The sequence below is a fragment of the Thermobia domestica genome, chromosome 8 (genome assembly GCF_964235325.1).
Source record: "Thermobia domestica chromosome 8, izTheDome1.hap1.1, whole genome shotgun sequence".
NCBI lineage: Eukaryota > Metazoa > Arthropoda > Insecta > Zygentoma > Lepismatidae > Thermobia > Thermobia domestica.
The window spans coordinates 141307089-141330159 of record NC_137461.1 but is presented as its reverse complement, the minus strand read 5'-3'; the positions used below and the strand labels follow the sequence as shown (position 1 = coordinate 141330159).

At 33.4% G+C, this 23071-nt stretch overlaps 1 protein-coding gene across 2 annotated transcripts in view; it reads left to right on the top strand.

Moving 5' to 3' along the window:
- Nucleotides 1-23071, top strand: part of LOC145693254 (uncharacterized) — a 45811-nt gene that overhangs the window by 5916 nt on the left and 16824 nt on the right. For both annotated transcript variants that reach the window (XM_081769085.1, XM_081769087.1), the window contains exons 2-5: nt 3276-3369; nt 10447-11364; nt 15280-15606; nt 19660-19914. In XM_081769085.1, coding sequence (XP_081625211.1) covers nt 3291-3369; nt 10447-11364; nt 15280-15606; nt 19660-19914 — 1579 coding nt within the window. In that variant the 5' untranslated portion in view covers nt 3276-3290. The remainder of the gene's footprint in view (nt 1-3275; nt 3370-10446; nt 11365-15279; nt 15607-19659; nt 19915-23071) is intronic.

Sequence of the window (23071 nt, the reverse complement as noted above, 5' to 3'; positions counted from 1 at the left end):
AAAATAACTTTTCGATCATAACTTTCAGAGATATTTACACCGTTGTGAGCCTAGCTGTTAGCTTTGGAGTCTGTAACAAAATCAGAAGTATTTTGGTATTTACAGATCGTTGTGGATCACATTCTTTTTGCAGTTGCACCACATTTCCCAAATGTTTTAAGTTTAATTCCCATATAGTGATATAGCATCAAAATTTAGATTAGACTTAACCAAAATAGGAGTATTCGTGTTTTCTACGGAACAACCACATCATACTGAGTTAAGTGATAGTTTGGGTTTAGCTACACTGTATGTAGTCCTTCAGATATAAGGCATACAAGAAAATCTTTGATTGAAATATATAGATCTTTTGATCCAAAAGTTTAAAAAAAAAATCAATTTTGGTCGAATATAACGTAATATTATCTAAGAATTTCAATTGTCTCAACTGCTTGGAGTTGAAATGGGTCAATAATGAGGGAGTGCATTTTTCCCGATTTTATATTACATATTTTCAATAAAATTTTATTTAGAAACTAGACTATAATGCTTTTCTGGAGATGAGAGACTTCTATGGTTTGGTGCTGCAATTAGTATGAAGAAGAGGAAAGATCGCTTCTTCAACAATGCACAGCATCACTAGCAGGGTGTATTGATTTAAATCAGTCTGATTTAAATCACGATTTTAATCAAGATTTAAATCACTTGATTTTTTAAATAAAAATCGTTGATTTAAATCAAATTCCGAAATAAATTAATTTGAAGTGAAAATAAGTAAAATCCCGTTTCTGTTCTGTTATTTCGACTATGGAAGATAATAATCATAGTACAATGAGACTCAAATATATGTACAGCACAGTATGAAAACGAGTATCATGCAGAGGATGATTAGGGAAAATCCCACTTTGAACGGGTAACGGGAGAATCCTGCTTTCTTCTCTTCGTAACATAGGGTTTTTAAATCGTTAACTATTCGAACGGGGAAATCACCATGGACATTTAAGACAAAAATTATTTTGTGTCCACGTCTGTTTGTTTCTAGATAATAGTGGCGTATTTAGAGGGGTTTGATCCCCTTTCCGAAAAAAAAAAGTTAAAACTTTAGGCGAAATTTATGTACTAAATACATAGAAGTTCCTCGAGATCGTAATACGGCAAATTTTGGATGAGTTAAAATATCGAATAATACTTTTGATAAAGTGGATTCTTTCAAATATCTAGGATCAGTATTAACAGGCGAAAACGATATTTACGAAGAAATAAAATGTCGAATAAAAGCAAGGAATTCTTGTTATTATTCAGTTCAAAATCTCTTGTCACGAATTCTTTCCAGGTATTTGAAGATTAAAATATATATGACTGTTGTTCTCAGGGTGTCTACCAAACAAGCATAATTAAATTCCTTGACTTTCCTTGACTAAATTATAATTTTCCCTGACTCTGTCATTCTTTTTTTTCTTAGTGTAGCTCACGCAAAGTAACTTATATTTAAATCATGAAAATGAAATCTTTCAGTTTTATGTCCCACGGTTATACCGGTTAGGCTAAAGAAGACGGTGATGGTGAGAGATGAATGAAATGAAAAAAGTGGGAGGAAACGTGAGAATCCCGAGAAAATCCACGAGCACGGTGTTTGTCCACCACAAAATCCACACGGCGCGAGCTGGGATCGAACCAGGGACCCCAAGCACCGGAAGAGAACGCTCTGCCAGTGAGCCAGCGCGCCCCCAACTTATATTTATTACCTGTAATTTATGACTATTTTAGTGACATTCCTTCATCCCTCACAGTCTGGGAAAGATTTTTCCCTGAAACAATGAAATTCCCTGACTTTCCCTGACCCTGCAAATTCCCTGCCTTTGCCTGACTGGTAGACACCCTGGTTCTGTATGGTTGCGAAACATGGTCGCTTACTATGACGGAAGAACGTAGACTGAAAGTATTTGAGAACAAGATCCTGAGACGAAAGTATTTGAGAACAAGATCCTGAGACGAATATTAAGACCCAAGAAGAACGGGAATGGCGGAAACTTCATAACGAGGAACTACATAATTTATACGGTTTACCAAACATTGTTAGGGTCATCAAGTCTAAGAGACTCAGGGGGCAGGTCATGTAGAAAATAGGAACATTTTCAAATTCTTAACTGGAAGACCAATCGGCAAACGACCATTAAGAAGATCTAGGCGCAGATAGGATGACAATATTAAGATGAATCTCACCGAAATAGGAATACAAAGTAGAAACTGGATCCAGTTGGCTAAGGATAGAAGTCAGTGGAGAGTTTTCGTGAACGGCATTGAACCTCCGGGTTCCATAGGCCATAGAGTTAATTAGTTAATTTTAGGCGAAATTTATGTACTTGACATGTATTTCGTGCCGCTGGCTATTTCCGATTTTCTAAAAATATACCCCTGCCAAATATCAGTAACTTTCGTAAAAAGAAAAGTTTCGTGTTGATAAACCTTGCTGTACGTTTTTTCCTTAATGCTTAAGAAACATTGTTTGGGATTGAAATAGGTTAACGATTGGGGATTAATTCAAAATTAAACCAAAATACTTTGACTTAAATGGCATAATTGTCATTTAATATTAATTCCTAATGTATTTTCTCCAGTTCGCGACTTGCTTTATACGAGGAGAAAGATTTGATTTAAATAAAAAAAATCGATTTAAATCAAAAAAAATCAACAAAAATGATTTTTATTAAAAAAATCATGATTTTTTTCCACCCTGATCACTAGTACGTCTTTCGTTTGCATTTTACGTTCTGCAAGTGTGTCTAAGCGAAGGGAAACAATTGGAAATGGATTATGCTGAGGATGATCATAAACATGCATACTTTAAATGAGACCCAAACCGACTATATAGAACTTCTTGTACTTGCTAGCTTAACGTATAGAGCACTTGACTATATCAGCGTGATTAGTTGTCATTTAACTCTTATACAAATTACTATTGTGTTCTGCGAGAGAATTTGCAAATTATACGATGCAAATAGTGTAGAAATTCAGTTCAAATTTCGTGCTTTATAAATTTTGCAGCAAACTGTCGGAACCTATAAATGAATATAGTGGAGAATTTTAATTTAATTTGCATGTCGTGTATGTTGGACTAAAATCGAGGTATTTCGTAGTTGATCAATTCTAGGAGATTATTATTATTATTATTATTATTATTATTATTATTATTATTATTATTATTATTATTATTATTATTATTATTATTATTATTATTATTTAATATTTCAACTAATTTGATAGGAAGTTGAACCATTTTTTCTTTCTTTCTTCAGGATGGCTTATTTGTAATGGATTCTCTGGAAGAGCAACTGTATTTAGCAGTCGTCAGGGGAGACACAGATGTTGTTAGAAACCTTCTTAGTCAAGGTAAGGCATGTTATTAGTCTTATTAGACAATTAAGTGATATTCTTACGTGAATTTGAGGAATTTGAAACTGAAAGAGTATTTCAAATAGCATTTACAATCTTATAAGTAGAAATAACATGTAGTACACATATTCCTATGGTTCAATAAAAACTTATGATAATAGTTGGTAGAGTTTCCAGAGTATATGGAAATACAATAAAATATTCATTGTGTGTTTGTAGTAGTCAGTTTGTACCTGTACGTCCAACGGTCCAAAAGAAATACGTAATAGGGGTAAAATTCTCTTGTTTTTTCTATTCTTGTTTCCCATATTTTTGAATGTCCTTGTTCTGCAAAGCTGTTCCCATGGTAAAAGAAAGAAAATTACCATACATTTGGGAACGTGCAGAAAAAATAGGCAGGAAATGTTGACCGCACATTTAATTCAGAAAACAACAAAAATTAAGAAGTGTATAAAAGGTTGAAAAATGTGTCATATATAAATAGTTGAGAAGAAAAGATAAATAACCTCAGTCTCGGAAGGCAGGATTAAGGGTAGGAGAAGGAAAGAAAAAAAAACTAAAACTCCTCCCAGAGCTAAAATAAAAGTGAGTGATATATTGTAGGTATCAAAACCCATCATACCAAAAGTTTTGTACCTTTCCTTCTCCTTTACTGATATTTCAAAAAGTTCGAAACCTACTCAAAGTGATATATCACCATACTAAATAAGTTTCTGATGGACAAAGTAGTTTTGTGTATGATGCATTTTCTAGATTTCGCCATCTAAAAATTTCGTTGTTTTTTGTTAAATGTTTGCTCCAGACAATATGCCAGTACACTCAGGGATTTTCGCAATCATTTCACTCATTTTAATTTCTGATTTCGGAAATTCCTTGCACTCCCAACCTTTAGTTTATCACTTGTGTAACAAGCAGCAACTAATATGGTTTATCTTTACTGTTCTTCTCCGGTGAGCCATTTCTTTGTATTTCTGTGATGTTTTTATTTCTTGTGCTCTTATTTTTATCCTCCGTAAACAAGGCTTCAGGAGAGACTTCAAGAGATGTTGGAAGTGCAGGAATTTTCAGTAATAAGAATTTAAAGCAAGTTAAATACATGTTACCTCTGTACATGTAAATGCAATATTTTAAATCGCTACCCAACTCGCTGAAAATTCCTCTTCTTGATCACAAAGATGGGATAAGATTATGTTTCGAAGAGAAAATTTATTTTAAAACTGCATTATAAGAATGTTAGTTTTGACGGTTGGTTATTTAACATTTCCAACTACTATATAAATTGTAGTTATCCATATTTCATGTAAATTTTCTTGGTCAGGAATGACTGTTTAACCCACCTCTATATCCCGTGGCTACTTTCCTTATATTAGTGAATTACATCGGTTATCGCTGTAAGCTTCTTAAGCACCAATTCTTCTAAAAGAGCTTGATTCGTTACGTAACCATTGTAGAAATCGTTTCCTTGTAACAATTTTTGGAGAAAAGGACCATCTGAACAACCTCGGCTCTTTAGCATCCATTATTAATTTTCGTGGTAAGAATGTAATTTTGAAATTAATTTGAAAACTTCCTTACGTTATTAACAAAAATTTGGTCACTTACTAATAAATCCGCCCGAGGGGAAACTAAATATTCTCCAAACGTATCGGAGCAACAAGCTAACTCCGTCTTCAGTGGTAAGGTAACAGAGATAAAAATGGATGGGAGAAATGTGGTATGGGAAAAGGAATACATACCACCAAATTCATACGCGAATTATGATTACACGTACTTGCGACCGATTGTAAAGGTTATGTTATGGGTTTACTATTATAAACGACCTGTAATAATAATAATAAAAAGAAAAGTTGCAATAATAGTAGTAACGTAATAATATAATAATAAAGATATATCACTAATATAGGAAAACTATTGTTGCTAAGGTTATAGAATTAAGTAATCTGTTTATTTCATGAGAGTTCGCACAATCAAATTTTGTACGACCTCTTATCCAGTGTAACAGCAGCCTAAATCGTTGGCCAACGATTGGTCAGAATGGTATTTCATACTGTACTATGTAGAAGGCTACCACCTGGCGGACTTATAACCAGACAGTCGTAATCGAAGTCGGTCGTAAGTCGACGATTAACTGTATATCGGACAGAAAATTTGCAATCTACAAAAACTTTTTTTTTTTTTTTTTTTCAATATCACGTGTTAGGCAAGAACCATCAGTACACTGCTCTGTCGTTTTGTGACTTCGTGATATGTAGACTCTTGGTGTATAAATACAAAGGGAAGAATGGGAAAGCACCCCCTAGGTTTTTTTTTTTTTTTTTCATGTCTTTTATGAACTATATCTGGAATACTTGTAATGAAAAATAAACAAATGGTTTATAGTAATGCATAGTACATTAACGTTACAATTGTCATTGATGATAAAAATCTACCGTCTTATGTGAATTTGAAACAACTGTAATCGGAATTTGAAACAACTAGCTATAACGTCATTTCTTACTTACATGGAGTGCTTTGTTATAATTGCCACGTGCTCTGTCTTATGACTGAAATCTTGCCGAGCTCCAATGTAGTTGGGATACTGGACCTTAGTGCAGGAGTACAGAATTCACATTCTATATACATACAGTGGACTCGAAATCCAAGGGTACATGAAAAAAATTGAAATATATATATATATATATATATATATATATATATATATATATATATATATATATATATATATATATATATATATATATATATATATAAAGCATTTTTAAATGCTTAAACCCAAGCGAACCAAGCTAGTATATGTAAAAAAAATAGTTAATATGTAATAGATTTTACCTTTAAGGCAGGATTTTAGTTGTATGATAAAAAATATCACAAAGAAACAAACAACGTTTAGCGGAGATAAATTAAGCCACACGTAACCTGTGAAACACATTAAAGACTTACCATATACAGTAAAGTAACATACGAAACCACATATACGAGTAACAAACTTAATTATCTTTCGTCATTAAAGACATTCGAGATTTTTCATTTGCGTTGATTTATTTATTTTTACACGATCAACAAAATCTTCAGTTTCACTTATTGAATGAAATACGTCATTAGTAACATTTGGTTGACATTCAATAAAATCATTTTAAATTTGCAAGCATTTCTGGAGTTTGGCACACACTGTTTCTTGACTTTTATGTCAATCTCTTCTTCATCTTCTTTATCATCACACTTCTCTACGGCTGCCGTTGCATTACTGAAAACTAGTTGAAACTGCATTCTTTTGTTTGCACTAAACATTCTTCTACTGTAATTACGAGGTGCGTTCGAAAAGTAATCTCTGATTGGTCACTGTGAGGCAGCTCTACCATCTTTGCACAAATGTGCGCAGTAGACAGTCTGCATCCAGCCGTGGTAGAGTGAAGGTTGTCTGGTCACTGGTTCCACTTTTGTAACATTTCAAAATGTGTGCTGCAATAGAAAATCCCACCAAGTGCGAGGTGCGAGCTCTTATACGTTTTTTTTACTGCAAAACAATATTCGGCAGCAGCTATTCAGCGGGAACTTTGTGCCGTGTATGGATCAAGCGTGATGATTGAAGTAGTTGTTTGTGAATGGGTTCGTTCATTTAAAAGTGGACGAACAAACATTCATGACGAAGAGAGGAGGGGCAGGCCATCAGTGGTCACCAATGAACTCGCTTAGAAAGTTGATGGAAAAGTTCGTGAAAATCGAGGTTCACAATCTCGGAGCTTTCTGATGAATTTCCACAAATTTCCAGGGCTGTGTTATACATATGACGTAGTGATACAGAGCTTATGCTACAGGAAATACTGTGGCTCAAGGCAAGGCGGGAGATTTTTATGCTTATAGAATTTCTACGCTAGTACAGAGATATGATAAGTGCTTGAATGTTTATGGAAACTATGTTGAGAAATAGAGCAAAGAAGTAGTTTTCAGATGTATATAATAAATTCTTCTTATTTACTTTGGTGTTTCTTTTTCAACCAATCGCAAGGTTACTTTCCGAACGGCCCTCGTAGTTCAAATTATCCAAACCAGAGGATCCGAAGTTCGATTTACACACGATTTTTTACATTGTTTTCAATGTGTGTTTCTGGCGAAATAAATCCTTTTGTTCAGATTATGCATTGATTCCATTATTTCAGCTTTGTCCTTTGTCTCTCTGCTTTTTAATTAATGTATGTAAAAAGTGTAAGTTAATTCGGAGCTATTGTCACTTTGATAATTTATTTATTTGGAAAAATTTACATATCATGTTTATGCTTTGTAGAATAAATGGAAAGATTATAAATGACAATAGTAGTCAATGGTTGAGATGGTTGAGATTTAGTGTTTTTCGTTCTTTGTGCAACACCGAAGTTATGACGAACAGAATCTACTATTAACATGGGCTCCGAGCTGCTGCTACCAGGACTTGAATCTGGTGCAGTTGGTAGGTCTACAGACCATTAGACTAGACAAGACCTCAAATATAGACCGCTCCCATCACAATCTCGTCTGGATTCAGGACCATACCTCCGTCCCCGTTAGCCACTATGATATCGTATCATACAAACATACTTTCCGTGGGCAAGCTGAAGTCGAACCTCAGTTACGCACTTCGCAGTTTTCGAGAAAGGATACTGATATTTTCTGTGAATTATCGCTTCGATCCCAGCTCTCGCCAAGTGGGTTTTGTGGTGGAGAACACCATGTGCATGGATTTCCTTAGACTTCTCCCATTTCTTCCCACAGTCCATTTATTCCACCATTATCATTCATCTCATTATTACCGTTTCGTTGCATAGTAGTGAGACTTTAAACTAAATAAAACTATATTGTCCACAACGTTACCGATGCAAACACAAAAAGATATGTAAGCATTTGCTTAGTATGTAGAGCTACAATTATTTTGACTTAATATTCCCAATTAGTTGATAACACAGTTAGTTATTCGCGGTATCACTTTCTCCTGACTGGTATTTGCTGACTTTGCTCAAAGCTGGAGAAACAATTTATTTATTTATTTATTTATTATTATTACCTATAACAGGGGTTTCCCCCCAATTACAATAGGTGTACAAGTATATGTTTCAAAATATTATTACAAGAGAAAAAGAACAGAAAAGAAAAAGAAGACGTCACATATAAGCACCTATTACAGTATTAACTACAATAATTAAAAAGAATATTGCAAGATGCACAACTGTACAAACATTTTTTCTACAATACATACTGCTTTTACAATTTATAATTACAAATGAGCAACTATAAATTTCATTTCAACATTGCTTCTATAACTAAAGCTTCTTATTTGCACTCCAGCGAATTTTAAATAAATTTACCTAGATATGTGTCAAAAATAAAAATAAAATCTTTATCCAATATTAACAGCAAGTAAAATTTAAACTACTTCTTTAATTTTTGACACATATACTTTAAATGGTAAAGAAAAATCAATATTTGAGTTACGTTGTACCAGTTCATTATGTTTTTTACTAAGCCTTATGACAGGTGAAAATTGGTGAAAATTAGAGCGTGAAATACCATAATAAAAGGGTAACCTAATACGCAATACATCTTTCTTCACATTAAAACAAAGTGAACCCAGAAAGTCGGGATTATTAATAACACCATTAACAATTTTATACAAAAAGATATGTTGACTTATTTCTCTTCTGGTATATAACGAAGTTACAGCAAATTCTTCGAGTAAAGATTTATAAGAAATCCTTTCAAAATACGAGGATTTATTGTATTTTTTATAATAAAGAAATCGTAGAAACTTATTTTGTACACGTTCAATTTTCTCTATATTCTTTCTAGTGTAAGGAAACCATATCAGGCTAGCATATTCTAACTTACTTCTTATAAGACTATTAAATAAATTAGTCAAAGCAAATGCATTCTTTATCACCTGAGTATTTCTAAACATAAATCCAAGTAATTTGAAAGCTTCATTACACATTTTGTTAATATGAAATTCAAAGCTTAATTTATCATCCAATGTGACCCCAAGATCTTTTACAACATTACATCTTTTTAAACTTTTTCCAGACAATTGATAATCGTAACATAATGCCTTTCTCTTTCTAGAAAAAGATGTGACACAGCATTTATTTGAGTTAAAATATAACTTATTGTCTAAACTCCATTTGTATGCCCTTGATAAATCAGAATTCAACTCATTGCAGTCAGTGAGTGTTTTTATCTCTTTAAATAATTTGACATCATCAGCAAATAACAAACACCTGGAGTATTTGAAGATATCTGGTAAGTCATTAATGAACAATAAAAAGAATAAAGGTCCCAAATTAGAACCTTGTGGTACCCCAGAATTTACCTTATATATGTAAGAATTTGTATGTCTATATGTTACGAATTGTTGTCGATCACTCAGATAAGAAGAAATCAGTTTTAAAAAATTATCACAAAAACCAAATTTAGACAATTTATTTAGAAGAATATCATGATCCAGAGTATCAAAAGCTTTTGAAAAATCCAAATAAACTGTGTCAACCATGTTTCCATTATTAAAGGAATTAAATATATATTGAACAAAGTTAACCAAATTTGTTACAGTAGATTTTCCTTGACAAAAACCATGTTGATTAATAGATATATACGGTTTAACATGATTATATATTCTTCTGTATAATATATTTTCAAGTATTTTTGATGGGGCTGAAATAACCGAAATGGGTCTGTAATTTCCTATCTCTAAAGGATTACCTGATTTATGGATTGGACAGAGTGATCACGATACAGAGATCTTTCTTGATTTGTATTGCATTAGAACAATTTTTAAGTGCATATTCTGTCTCCCTTTTTAATATTCGTTTATTGTACTATACATGCGATGAAAAAGAAACACCTCAACTTAATGTAACTTAGCATTTAGTTATAATGTAAGGATGTTTTATTTTCTTATGATGACGTTATCACTCTGTTGAATGTGTAAACCCATTAGAGAACTCCTATAATACACTTACTACCTATCGAAAATATTTAATGAAATCTTACCAATGTTTTTATCTAATTGATCAGAGCATTTCAAGATAAGAAATGGACATTTTATTGCAGGAGCCAATGTGAATGTAGTGTGCGAATCAGGGAGAACACCTTTAGGAACAGCCGCCCAGCTGGGAAATACTGCCATATTGCAAGTCCTCCTCGACGCAAGCGATGTGTTCCCACCTGCCAATGCGAAACTACAAGAACATAATCACGACCACAAACATCACAGGAGAAGACGGGGAGAAGCTCGCAGGCAGCGAAGTGACCAAGAACATGCTCGGGAGAAAAACGTGTGTGTGCGAGACGACACGTATTGTGGGGTGGCGCGATTGGACCTCAACAATGTGGATAGTGTAGTAGGAAATACGAATCAGAATCGGTCGGATGAAGCAAGTGAATTTGGTTGTGGTGCGACAAATGACTTCGAATGTCAGCGTGATGTGCATTTAAGTTTAAATATACCAGTGAATAATTTAGCGGATGATCAAATGCTGAAACCAGAAAAGAATTTAGGCTATTTTATTTTTGTACATAAAGACACAGGTGGTGATGATGAAGGTGCTAATGAGAATATTATGAGTGATGAAAATCGCAATATAAGTCAAGATGAAGATCAAGTGTCACTGCCTCCTAATAATCATGAAGTGTTCAATATGTCTCCCAGTGAAGCGGATGAAGTTTTATCCCCCGTTAGTAATCAGCAGCACTTTCCCATGGACGATATGAAAACACCAGATGGAATGGATAAATTGGAGTGGGATTTGGAGGTGGACGAGGCGGAGGATTCGGAAGAAAAAGTTGAGTGCGATGATGCGTGGACTTCGTTGTATAAATGGTATGCAGGAATCTTAGAACGAACAAGTGAGCTGCTAAATCTTCCACCTAGATGTGATGTGAATCATCAAGATGCGTACGGAAGGTGCGCGGTGCATTATGCTGCGGAACAAGGCCATATAGAAGCCCTAAAGTTGCTTATTGCTGCAGGTACAGTTGAGATTATCTTTCCTTATTCTTGATTAAGTGACTGTTCTCTCGTTTTCTTTTGATAATTTGCAGTGGTTTTCGCGTCTAATTTGCTTTCCTGTTTCCTGTAGTGATTTCATTTCTTCATTCTTGTGCAGTCTTCTTCACAAGCACGAACGTGATAATTTTCTTGTGGGATTACCTTTATGAAATTTTCTATTATTCTTGTTGTTCTGTTTTCCTTTTATGTCTCTCGTCTTAGTTTTTATATTTTTTCCTTATTAGAAATGTAAGATGATATATCTTAAAAATAAAACTTTTATTTAAATGTACTGTTACAATTTTTATTTGAAGCAAACTCACTGTTTCAGATATTGTTTTTATGTATATGTATGTAAGCGTTATGTAACTAAATATTCTTTTACGTTTTAATGATATTCTTTTTGTTGAAGTAGAATGTGGAGTTTTAAAAATATGTTGTGAGATTAGTAAGCATCAAAAAGAAAGGCTTATGTTGGTAATACTTCAAAGAATTTTTGTGCCGTACATCAATATCTAACGCAGAATTTGCATGTGGTCTGGTGATATCCATGTCATTTCTGTAAATATACAGTTATATCAGATGTATCGAATTTCAACTTGTAATCTTTGAAGAAAGGCAGGGGTAAGGATAGTTGAGGTCCTAGAACTATGTTTGCGAGTAATTTTAAGAAAATTATTATCTTTTGAACACATGCGGGAATAGTTTTTTAAGTGAGTACACAAAATTCTAGCAGTGAGTTGATTGTGATAATGGAATATTGTGGTTTAAAAAAGAAGTTACGAATAAAGAGGGATCGGAACGGTTACATTAAGTTGAGTCAACTAAAATTAAAAACTGAAATAAATTTCGATCAGGAATAGTATTAATTGTATTTTGACTTCCATCATCTTTAAAATAATCCTTGGTAATATCATTGAAATAATGCTTAGTAATTACAGTGAACCCTCTCTAAAGCGGACAGCCGTGGAGAATCAATAATTGTCCGCTATAGAGAGGTGTCCGCCTTAGAGAGGTCTTGATATTTTCTTACGTAAATTAGTAAAGAAGGTAATATGCAATTAGTAACAATATTTTTGGATGAATCATGTATTCACGAATATTACCAAAATGTTACTGTTCCTGTGTTGTCCTCTGCTGTCCAATACTCTGTGTTCGAGGCAGAAGATGGAAATAAGATGTTATAGTTCTCTCCACTTTACACTTACGTTTTCAGTATGTCGCTTTAATTTGTGGGTTAATTGCAGTCCAGTAGTGTCTTTTTTTGTGAGAATACGCGTACCCGCGGGCAAAAACTACCGAACTTGTCTTCTGCTTGGTTAGAGATTCCAGCAGGACAGTAGAATAACGTGTTATTCCAAATGGCGGGCAACTGTCAATCACTTTTGTGTCTAAAACAGCTTGGGTGGGAGTGGAATGCAAGTAAAGGACATGAGAGTGTTGTTAAACAGAGACTCTTCGTCTGGATTGCTGAGTAGACAGTTGAGGAGACAAAATGTCACAATGCTTTCTTGGTGACACATGTATGAATTACTAAAAATATATTTTTACAATACTTTTGAACTTATTTATAGAGAAAGTGTCCGTAATACGGAGGTAAATAATACCTATAAAGGACAGAAAAGACTGTCCGTGTCCGTACTAGAGAGTGTCCGTTTTAGAGAGGTTTGCCAATATGTTTTATCCTATTACAGTGTTTGGGGATTACAAAATATGTCCGTTACGGGAGGTGTCCGCTTTATAGAGGTGTCCGTTAGTAGAGGTTTCACTGTATTAGTTTTGTAAATCAAGTATCGGTAGCAATATAATCTGAAATATAAGGAAAGCATTGAAATCACTTACGAGTTATGTCAAGCGACTTATTTCCAAAACTATTTTTATACATGTTTATTTATTAAAATATCAGATCTTAGCGTAGTCACTTATAAAACAATATTATTGTATGTATTCCTAACAATTTTCTGAATTCATCTCCAGGACAAGGACAGAATGTCAAGAAATAAATAAGTGAGAATTAAACATAAAACTACATTACAAATACAGAACAGAGACATAGTTGAGTATAAAATTAATCTCCCAAATTAATGTAAGTTTTCAAGTGTGAAGCACACGTTCCGAATAAAGACCAGTTCACTTGTACCGAACCTACTGGCATTTTGTTTAAATACCAGATGACCATCAAGGAAGTTGGTCAGTTAATGAATGCCATCTTACATGCAGATTTCCTGTATAGCCTAATCGTTAATTGAACATTTGATTTTAATGAAGAATGTTTCAAAGACCTTTCTACTCGTGAAGGGCTTTGAATGGACTTTCAATATTCTGCCTTTGCGGTATTTTCTTGTGAGAAGTTTCGGGCCAGAGCTCCTGCTTTCACCACGATAACTCATATAAAACAACACATTTTCAATACTACTATGGATATTTATAAGTAAATAGGCGTATAAATACCCAAAGTCAAAGTAGTTTAACAACAGCATGTTGACACAATACAAAATAAGTGTTTATATTATTTTTATTCACATTCAGTTGCGAAATGAAAGATTTGTAACGTAAAAGTATATGTATTTTGTACATGTTTACATGGCGCCATCTATGGACAATATCTGAAACAACACTTTCTTTTCTTAAAGTAAGGAAAGTAATATACTGTAGTTTTGTGCAAAAACTGTACGTGATAGAAACAGTCTTCATTTTCGGAATGTCCATGTCAAAATTAAGAAACAGCTATTACCTTCGAGACAATCGAACCCATGCTGACAAGTGTTATTGGTTCTTCTGAATGGCTTGAGAGATTTCCAATACCAAACCTATGTGTACACATGTAGAAGTAGAAACTTATTATTATTATTATTATTAAAACAGAATGTCCAAAACTTAACAATGATATAGGAAAGGTGCCATTCATTAATCAATGTAATTGTCTGATGGGCATTTGGCTCAAGTGATCGATACGTTAGTGCAAATAACTGGTCTTCATCTAGAAGAAGAAGAATCTTACTGTGTTGAAAACTAAAGTGCTTCTGTACCCTGTACGGATTAGGATTAATCACTGACTGTAGTATATAAATGTTGTTCTCACCAAACGTACTATATATATTCAAGGATAATAGTCAGAACTCCCTGATCATTTCTATATTTACGTTTATTTATAAGTTTTATGGGTCCTTACTTGGAGATCCTCTGGTCACAAAGATACACACACACATCTAAATACGAAGTTACATCAACATCTGACCACGGAAGTCCATAGAAAACATGAATTGGATGGAACTACCTCCAATCCCACATTATACAATTCTTCCTAACTACTGAAAACAACTTTTATCACAGAAAATAACTTCTTACAAACGAGGTATGTGCTATTTCTAGCAACTATTTTCTACTTACATCAACTCATTATTACCAACACATTGTTATTTATCTGAACATACGTATTATTTACGCTGAACAATTTGTATTTACATGGGCTATTATTTTGAATCCCTTACTTATATCCTTGAATGCATCTATAATGTAATTTTATCTTGCCTTTGTCTTGAGGATGAGCATAGAATATTGCTTAGAATATATAAACTTGGTTGTGGAGTGACCAAGTTAAGATTTTATTTTGTTTAGTTCCCAATATTTGCATTTCAAATTCATATATGTTTATACATTATTAAAAGAAAAAGAAAGAAAGAAATGGAAAGACCATAGTAATGATAGAGCTATATTTATTTGCGTATAATGGTATAAATTTGTGTGTAGACTGATTATTAATAACTTTGGATAAATATTTTTTCACGTCAGGTATGCATAAAAATAACTGTTTTTTCCGAATTTCGTTTTCCTATATTCAGATTCAATATTTTTCTTTAGAAGTGTTTGTAAAAGACACTTTTCTTTTAATTTAGGTTGTCGGGTAGATAATGGTGATTCTGATAGTGTGACGCCACTACATTTAGCGGCTTCCAGGGATCACACAGAAGTTGTAAAATTGCTCCTTGAAGCAGGGGCTAAAGTGAATAGAAAAACAACAGACAAGACTTCAGCACTTCATATTGCTGCTTCCCGAGGTCTCATTGATACTGTGAAAGTTCTTCTAGATGCAGGGGCCAAGGTGGATTCACTTGATGCAGCAGACAGAACGCCATTGATGGTAGCTGTATCTCGAGGACATGAGGATGTTGTGGAATTATTGATACAAAATGGTGCCAAAACTAATATTGAAGAAATACATGGTTTGTATAACTTCTTATGTTAAGATCTTCATTTTATTTATTTATTTATTTATTTATTTATTTATTTGTTCGTTTGTTTGTTTATTTTATAATTTGTAGTTTACAAGATATATAAGTAACAAGGAAGTTATTGCTCTACAATACAAATTGGGAAGCTTCTGAAACACGAAGTTGAAATTAGTATACAGTTTTTAGGATTCCAAATTGAAACTGTTTGTTTACCAAAATGAAAATTCTCTGTAAAATAAGGGAAAATTTTAAATTGCTGTTACTTATTACAGTAAAACCTGTCAATTTGACCACCTCTGTAAGTTGGCCACCTGCTTATCTCATTTTTCCATAAGATATTCGTTACTTATTACTCTGTAAGTTGGCCGCATTGAAGTAATGTTTAACCTATGATGATAATGATAAATTTATCTGCGTATCTGGGCTACGCAAAATACCGTTTTGTTAATTTTCTTAACTCTTTCGTATTCCCATATAAGATGTTCTGTATTTGTGACTGAAGACAAAGAAGCATGGATTTCCACGATTTGTTCTTGGAGGTCAATGGCCAGAACACTACCCTGATAAAGGGGTGTTGAAGCAAGATGGGATAAGAAAAAGCATGTACAGGAATTCAGGATGTGGTTGTATGTATTTGTTTTCCGTGTCTGTTTTGGTAAAACCATTAGCCATATCGGCACCTTTTATCAGTGGGGAGCTTTAGTAATTCCGAAAATTCTCAAGCTTAAAGCTAACCATCTCAGTTGTCAACTATTGGCACCTGACGGCTTCTCAAAAGGTAGCGCAGATTTTTAGATATGAATTTCCTTAAGATTTTCTCAAAACGTCTCTTACTCCGTTTGTCAAAGTTTTTTGATTGTGTTTCAGTTGTTCACCTCTGTATCTCAGTAAGTGAATAGATAATATAAATGTTCTAAATTTTGTTGTATTTTGCAGTACTCTTGTACAAATGAATGATTATAATACGCATCATCCTGGATTTGATTTGTTTTGGGATCTATTGCTAACCTTAAATTTTACATCTCACACTAGCCATTTTGTTGAAAAGGAACGTTGAATTCTGCCCAACCAATCACCTCAAAATTTTGTTTTCTTTTGACATTGCATTTTCACATCTCCGTTATGGAGGCACAATGGCTGAATGGCAGAGCGCTGATTCTGGTACGATTGGTCAATGGTTCAATTCCAAGCCAAGGTGAATCTATGATGGACAACAATGTTCGTGAATTTTACTCAGCGTGGATTGATTTAAATCAAGATTAAAATCACTTGATTTTTTAAATAAAAATCGTTGATTTAAATCAAATTCCGAAATAATTTAAAGTGAAAATAAGTAAAATCCCGTTTCTCTTCTCTTATTTCGATTATGGAAGATAATAATTATAATACAATGAGACTCAAATGTATATACAGCACAGTATGAAAACGAGTGTCATGCAGAGGATAATTAGGGAAAATCCCGTTTTGAACAAGTGATGGAGGAATTTTGCTTTCTTCTTTTTGTGACATAACGTAATCGTTAACTATTATAACGAGGAAATCACTATTTGACATTTAAGACGAAAATTCTTTTGTGTGCACGTCTGTTTGTTTGTTCCCAAATAATATCGACGTATTTAGAGGGGTCCGATCCTCTCTCCGATTTTTTTAATAAAGATTTTATAACTTTAGGAGGCGAAATTTATGTATTTTATATGTATTTCGTGCTGCAAGCTAGTTCTGATTTTTTAAAAAAAATATGCCCCTGCCAAATATCAGTAACTTTCGTGGAAAAAAGAAAATGTCTGTTGATAAAAGTTGTTGTACTTTATCCTTAATGCTTGCGAAATATTGTTTGGGATTGATTTAGGTTAACGATTGGGGATTAATTCAAACTTCAACCCCAATACTTTCATTTAAACGGCAGAAGTAACATTTAATACTAATTCCAAGTGTATTTTCTTCAATTCGCGACTTGTATTATACAAAAAGAAAGATTTGATTTAAATAATAAAAAAAAAAAACGATTTAAATAAAAATATCAACAAAAATGATTTTTTAAAAATCATTTTTTCCACCTTAATTTTACTCTACCAATTCTTTCATAATTATTCACTTTTAACAATCATCTGTTTCCTTTAGTGTAAAGAGCATAATCGTGGGAAGTTAAACTAGAAATTTCATTTCATTTTTGCATCATCTTTATATAAAGCAAACATGGAATTAATCTTTAAAATTGTCAAATGCTTGTTACAGAACCTGTTGGAACCACCAATTGCTCGTAGCTCAGATATGCTTCAAATGAAAACAGGAACAAACTACATACTAAACGCTGATAATGAGTATGAAAACGATGGAAGAATAACTAAAGTATCTGAAATGTTTCTCCTACTAACGAAAAAAAAAACTGTCTAGTTCTTAGCAGTGAAATATTTTTTCAGCCAATATCATCGGAAGTAAAAAGAGATGTACTAAGGAAATTGTGAATAAAGAGAAATAAAAGAAACTCTGTGAGGATAAAGTAGTAAACACCCAATATTCCTTGTTTACTATATAAGAAGATTTCAGGAATCTTCCGATTTTCTTTACACCATATATGCCATAATGTAAATTCCGAATCCAAACGCAGTAGAAATTGCGATACAATCCATTAGCAGAAGTAAGTGAAGGGTATGTGCTGTTCAGAGAGAGAGCATTGCATGGGTGGTGGTTTGAGCCAGAGACCCGTGTTCAGTTTCCGCCTCCATTCTGCACTTGTTAACGTTGAATTTTCATTTTCTTATTTAGCATGTATTTAAACAGTACTTTTGAATTGTTGACTGCTATTTGTTTGCTTTGTGAAGTAATCTTTTATCTTTACAGTACGTGTTCCTATGCTTGATTATTTCGGAAAACAATTTTAATCTTTTTTTCTAGGATATTTTGACATACAATATATATCAATAAAGTTCAATCAATTTTAATCAAAATTCCTAACGCCTGTATTTAAAATACCAAATGTTTTAAGCATTTGTGTTCCTGTTTGAGAAAGATTTTTTTCATTACTGTTGTTCTGTGGCGGGCTGGCACCCACACAAAAGAGTTTAGTAACGAACCAAAGTTCTTCTTGTCATTGCAACAAAAGACTCTGCAAACCATAAATTATAACTCGAGCGGCAAAGTCACAATCTGAAACAGGAACTCAGCTACTAACTAATCTGGAAGATCTTAATTTTGCAGGGTAGCGGTAGCCTCTACAATTTCATTTTACATTTCCAATTAGTTTCTATGAAGTAGTTTTCGATTATTGAATCCAGCAGTACGAGTCTGATTACCTATTCTATTGGGAAAGACAATTCATTTTGTATTAATTTGATGTTTAGAACAAGGACATAAGTGAACCTTGATTTAAATATTCCTTTCGTATGTATAAAACTGATTGTATAGGGATTTAAAAACTGATGTCTGCAATAGCTGCGACAGTACTGGCCAAAGGTTTTGAGAAGAAACAAGTGATTGTTAATGCTATGATGTTTACATCCATATTAAAACAATATTCTCGTATTTAATCGTGTGTGAAGCGTATTCCTACAATTTAGTACTTACCAGCTTAATTGGAACATATTTCCAGTGCACAAATATTTGATACACTTTTCTACGTAGGAACAGTTTTTTAAAGGAACATTTTAACACTTATCCTCCATGACGTGGAAGTGTGAAATGAAATGGTAAAATATGAAATTTAAGTAGTAATTTATTGGAGATATGGGATTTTCCAGAGTGAAAAATCTCTCTAGAAGGTCGTGAGTTGGAGAGTGCAGCGCTGGAATACAGACAGAGGAAGGGTCAAGGGAAACTTTAAAACAGCTTTTGTTAAATAATAATAGTAATACAAGGATGTTAAGGTAAGGTGTCTTCATCGTTTTGAGTATTAAATATGCTTTCTATACCATCCATTAGTAAAAATTCAGAACAAATGTACAACGATTTCCTTCGCGAGTGTGTATTCCGAAAATAAGCGTTTGTCGTAAACTATTCTTTTGTGCTGTATTATTTCTGTAGCAATGTACTTTTCTTTTATTGTAGGCTATACTCCTCTCTGTGAAGCGGTATGGGAGAAGAAAGTTTCTCTTGTGCAGTTGTTATTAAGTGCTGGTGCCAAACTCACACAGTCTCACCATTTGCTTCATTACGCAATTTTGCATCGTCACGTACCTATGGCGGAACTTCTGCTTGAAGCTGGGTCTATAGTTAATCTTCGAGATGACAACGGAGATCCGCCTCTTATTGTTGCAGCCAGAACAGGACAGGCAGACTTAGCTCAGTTGCTTCTTAGAAATGGTAATTATTTGCATATAGGAATGAGTTGCATGGTTTTTATTGGACAGAATTTCAGTGTTTCCTTGTACAAAAATTTGAAAGAGGGAATTTGATCTTAGCAATGGTGTTTTAACATTTTAATTAGGAAGTGTTGAATTTTAAATGTTATAATTAGCTAACGTGTTATTCCGATTTTTTTTTTTCTTCTTTCTTGCTTTCTTCAGTCTCTCCAGACAGTTATTTTGAGGTAGAATTTGCGATAAATGACGTTGCTGGAACAACATATAGAAAAGTCACTTTATAATGTTAGTTTTGCTATAGGAAAACATGTGGGCAGAAAAGAGTGAACTTTTAGTGTATTTTTGTTTAGAATTCGCCTTCATATCCAGCTGTAGAATTATTTGAAGCTTCAAAATTGGCGAATGTATTATTATTGAACATAATGAAATATGATAAAGCCTTACTTTTTTCTCCTCTGTCACGTACAGACATTCAGTGATTACCAAATCTGCAGTATACCACCCCTTACAATGGTTAATCAAATCTATAGACATTCTATGATTATCACACTATTAACAAATTACAAACATTACAGATTACATGGAAACGAAATCAAATATGTATGTTAAATCCCTTTCTTTTGTAGTTCTTACGTGGCATTTAAGTCTTGAGTTCCTCTTCAACTTTAGGAAACATAATGTTCTATCCTAAATCTCGTATGCCGTACTCATCAAGTTCTTTAATAACAACTCAGATTCACCTTCTCAAATGTTTTAGAAAAATCAGTGAATAAATTTACTACATTCCTTAGCAATTAATGCGTTAGGAAACTTTCACAAGAAACTACACACTGTAGCATCCGTGAGTTTGGATACAAGAAAACCATTTTGAAGTTGGGTGTTTCGTAGAAACAGAAGATAATTCGATTGTAATGTTTAAAAAAATGCAAATACAGGAATGATAGAAATTGGTTGGCAGTTCTTTTATTTCTTTTTTATGAAGAGCTATGATACAAATCTATATTTTAAAAATAAGTAAATAAATAATAATAATGAATCAAGAGGTAGCTATTACATGATCTATAACTGGTCTTAAAAATGTACTACGATCATTCGAAAGGATTGTGCCAAATTGCTGACGGTGAAGCAAAAGACGTATGAAATAATATGGACGAAGCAGAAACATAACAAAAAGATCGTTAAACACTTCTGCAACTTGTTTAGGCACATTTAGTTTGTGGCTCCACTGAAACCGAATGTGAATTAGACCAACGTATTTCTTTTAACGATTAAGAGTAAAATTTTATGCTTAAAAATTCGTATCTTAAGATCTTAAGAGAGCGATAACTACATATTAACAATTTTCACTTAACAGAAAGAAGTAAGTTCCATTTTCTGCCGTACTACTATAATATGATCTGAGTACATATTTTGCTTCCGATTACGAGATTTATAATCCGTTTGCGGGGACTTAGAGGGGCATGGAAATGACACTGCTCAATTCATATGAACTACCTAAAGTATATTTGACAGGATACTATGACAATTTCATGACTGAGACAAATGACACTGACGTTCTCAGTAAGCCTGTAATGTTCCACGTAGTATACCATTTTAGTCGTTGTTGCTTCGTTAATAATTTTGTTGTTGGTATTTGTATTAACCGTTTTGCCAAGAAAATATCTTGCCTATGGCAGAATAAGTATTACAGGTAAAACGAATTCTATTCTGCACCTTAAAATACAAGTAGAACAAGATGATGATGACAAAATATAACAAAAAAGACATCTAATTGGAAGTATTACTAAAAAGATTTTAAACTACAAATTGGTCTAGATTCAATGTAAAATACAAACAAGAGATCTGTTGTTTACTAGAACTTACAGGATAACATCCAACTGATACTAATTAGGGTTAATTCTCTTTTAAATAAAACTATGGAGGAGTGAAAGCAAAAGTTCTGTCCCGAGAGATCTCTCCCATGTTATATCTTTGCATACCCATACGAAAAAAACAGGCACCTGTACAGTTAATGTCAAACATGTGCCTGAAAATGGAACACGACTTTTCATCTGTACAGTGCCTGTATAGACGCAGAGAACATGCATTTACAGGCGTCAAGCACATTCAAGAAACCTGTACATGCAATGTACAGTATATGTTCAGAGAAAGAAACAGTTTATTTACAGGTGAGGAACATGCTGTTTTCAGGATCACAAACACAAATTCGTATACATGCACATGCCCAGAGAAAGAAACAGTACATGTACATTGCATGTATAAGGCGAAATACAAGTGCTTTTCAGGTATGCAGCACCTATTAAGAACACCCAACACCCATTTAGAGTACCCAACACAATAACTGTGAAGTGTTTGTACTTTGCCTGTATAGATACATGTACATTGCATGATTATTATTTTTTAAATTTTTTACATGCACTGAACAGGCAATGTGTATAATGCTTGTACAGGTTACTTGTGTATTGCATGTTGATTTACTTTTTACATGCACTGAACAGGCAACGTGTACAATACCTGTACAGGATACGTGTGCATTGCATGCTCGTTTACTTCTATGATTTTATGTTTCATCATTTTATTTTATATGCCGTTAGAATTAAATAAAGAAAATTACGTAATTCCGTTCACATTTTTGCTGACATCTTGTGAGGATATTTTCAAATCATTAGACCTGTGCATGTATTCTGGCTGTACTTCACAGTTAACATAGCCTTCACAGTTAGCAACTCCAGTTTGTAGACAAATATTACCAACATGAAAGACATACAAGCTACTATAAAGATCCATGTTTCCTTTACACGAACATGCTTTGTATATCAGTGGCGTAGCCAGAAACTCATCGAAGGGGAGGCTTAAGCCATTAACATTACTAGAATATTTAGCTGAGGGGGGCATGGCCCATACTTCTGAGAATTGAAAGAATTTTTCAGTGATCATATAGTATTGTAAGGTATTCTGGGGGACAACATTGCCCCCTCTAGTTACGCCTATGACTTAAACACATACACATATCTCAATATACAAAAGACAAAGTTCAGAGTGACTGACTAACTGATTGATTAACGCATGGGTCAAATCACTTAAGCTAGAAACTTGAAATTTGGACAGTACATAAGATATGTGATGTAGGATACCAGTAAGGAAGAATTTTTGGAAAT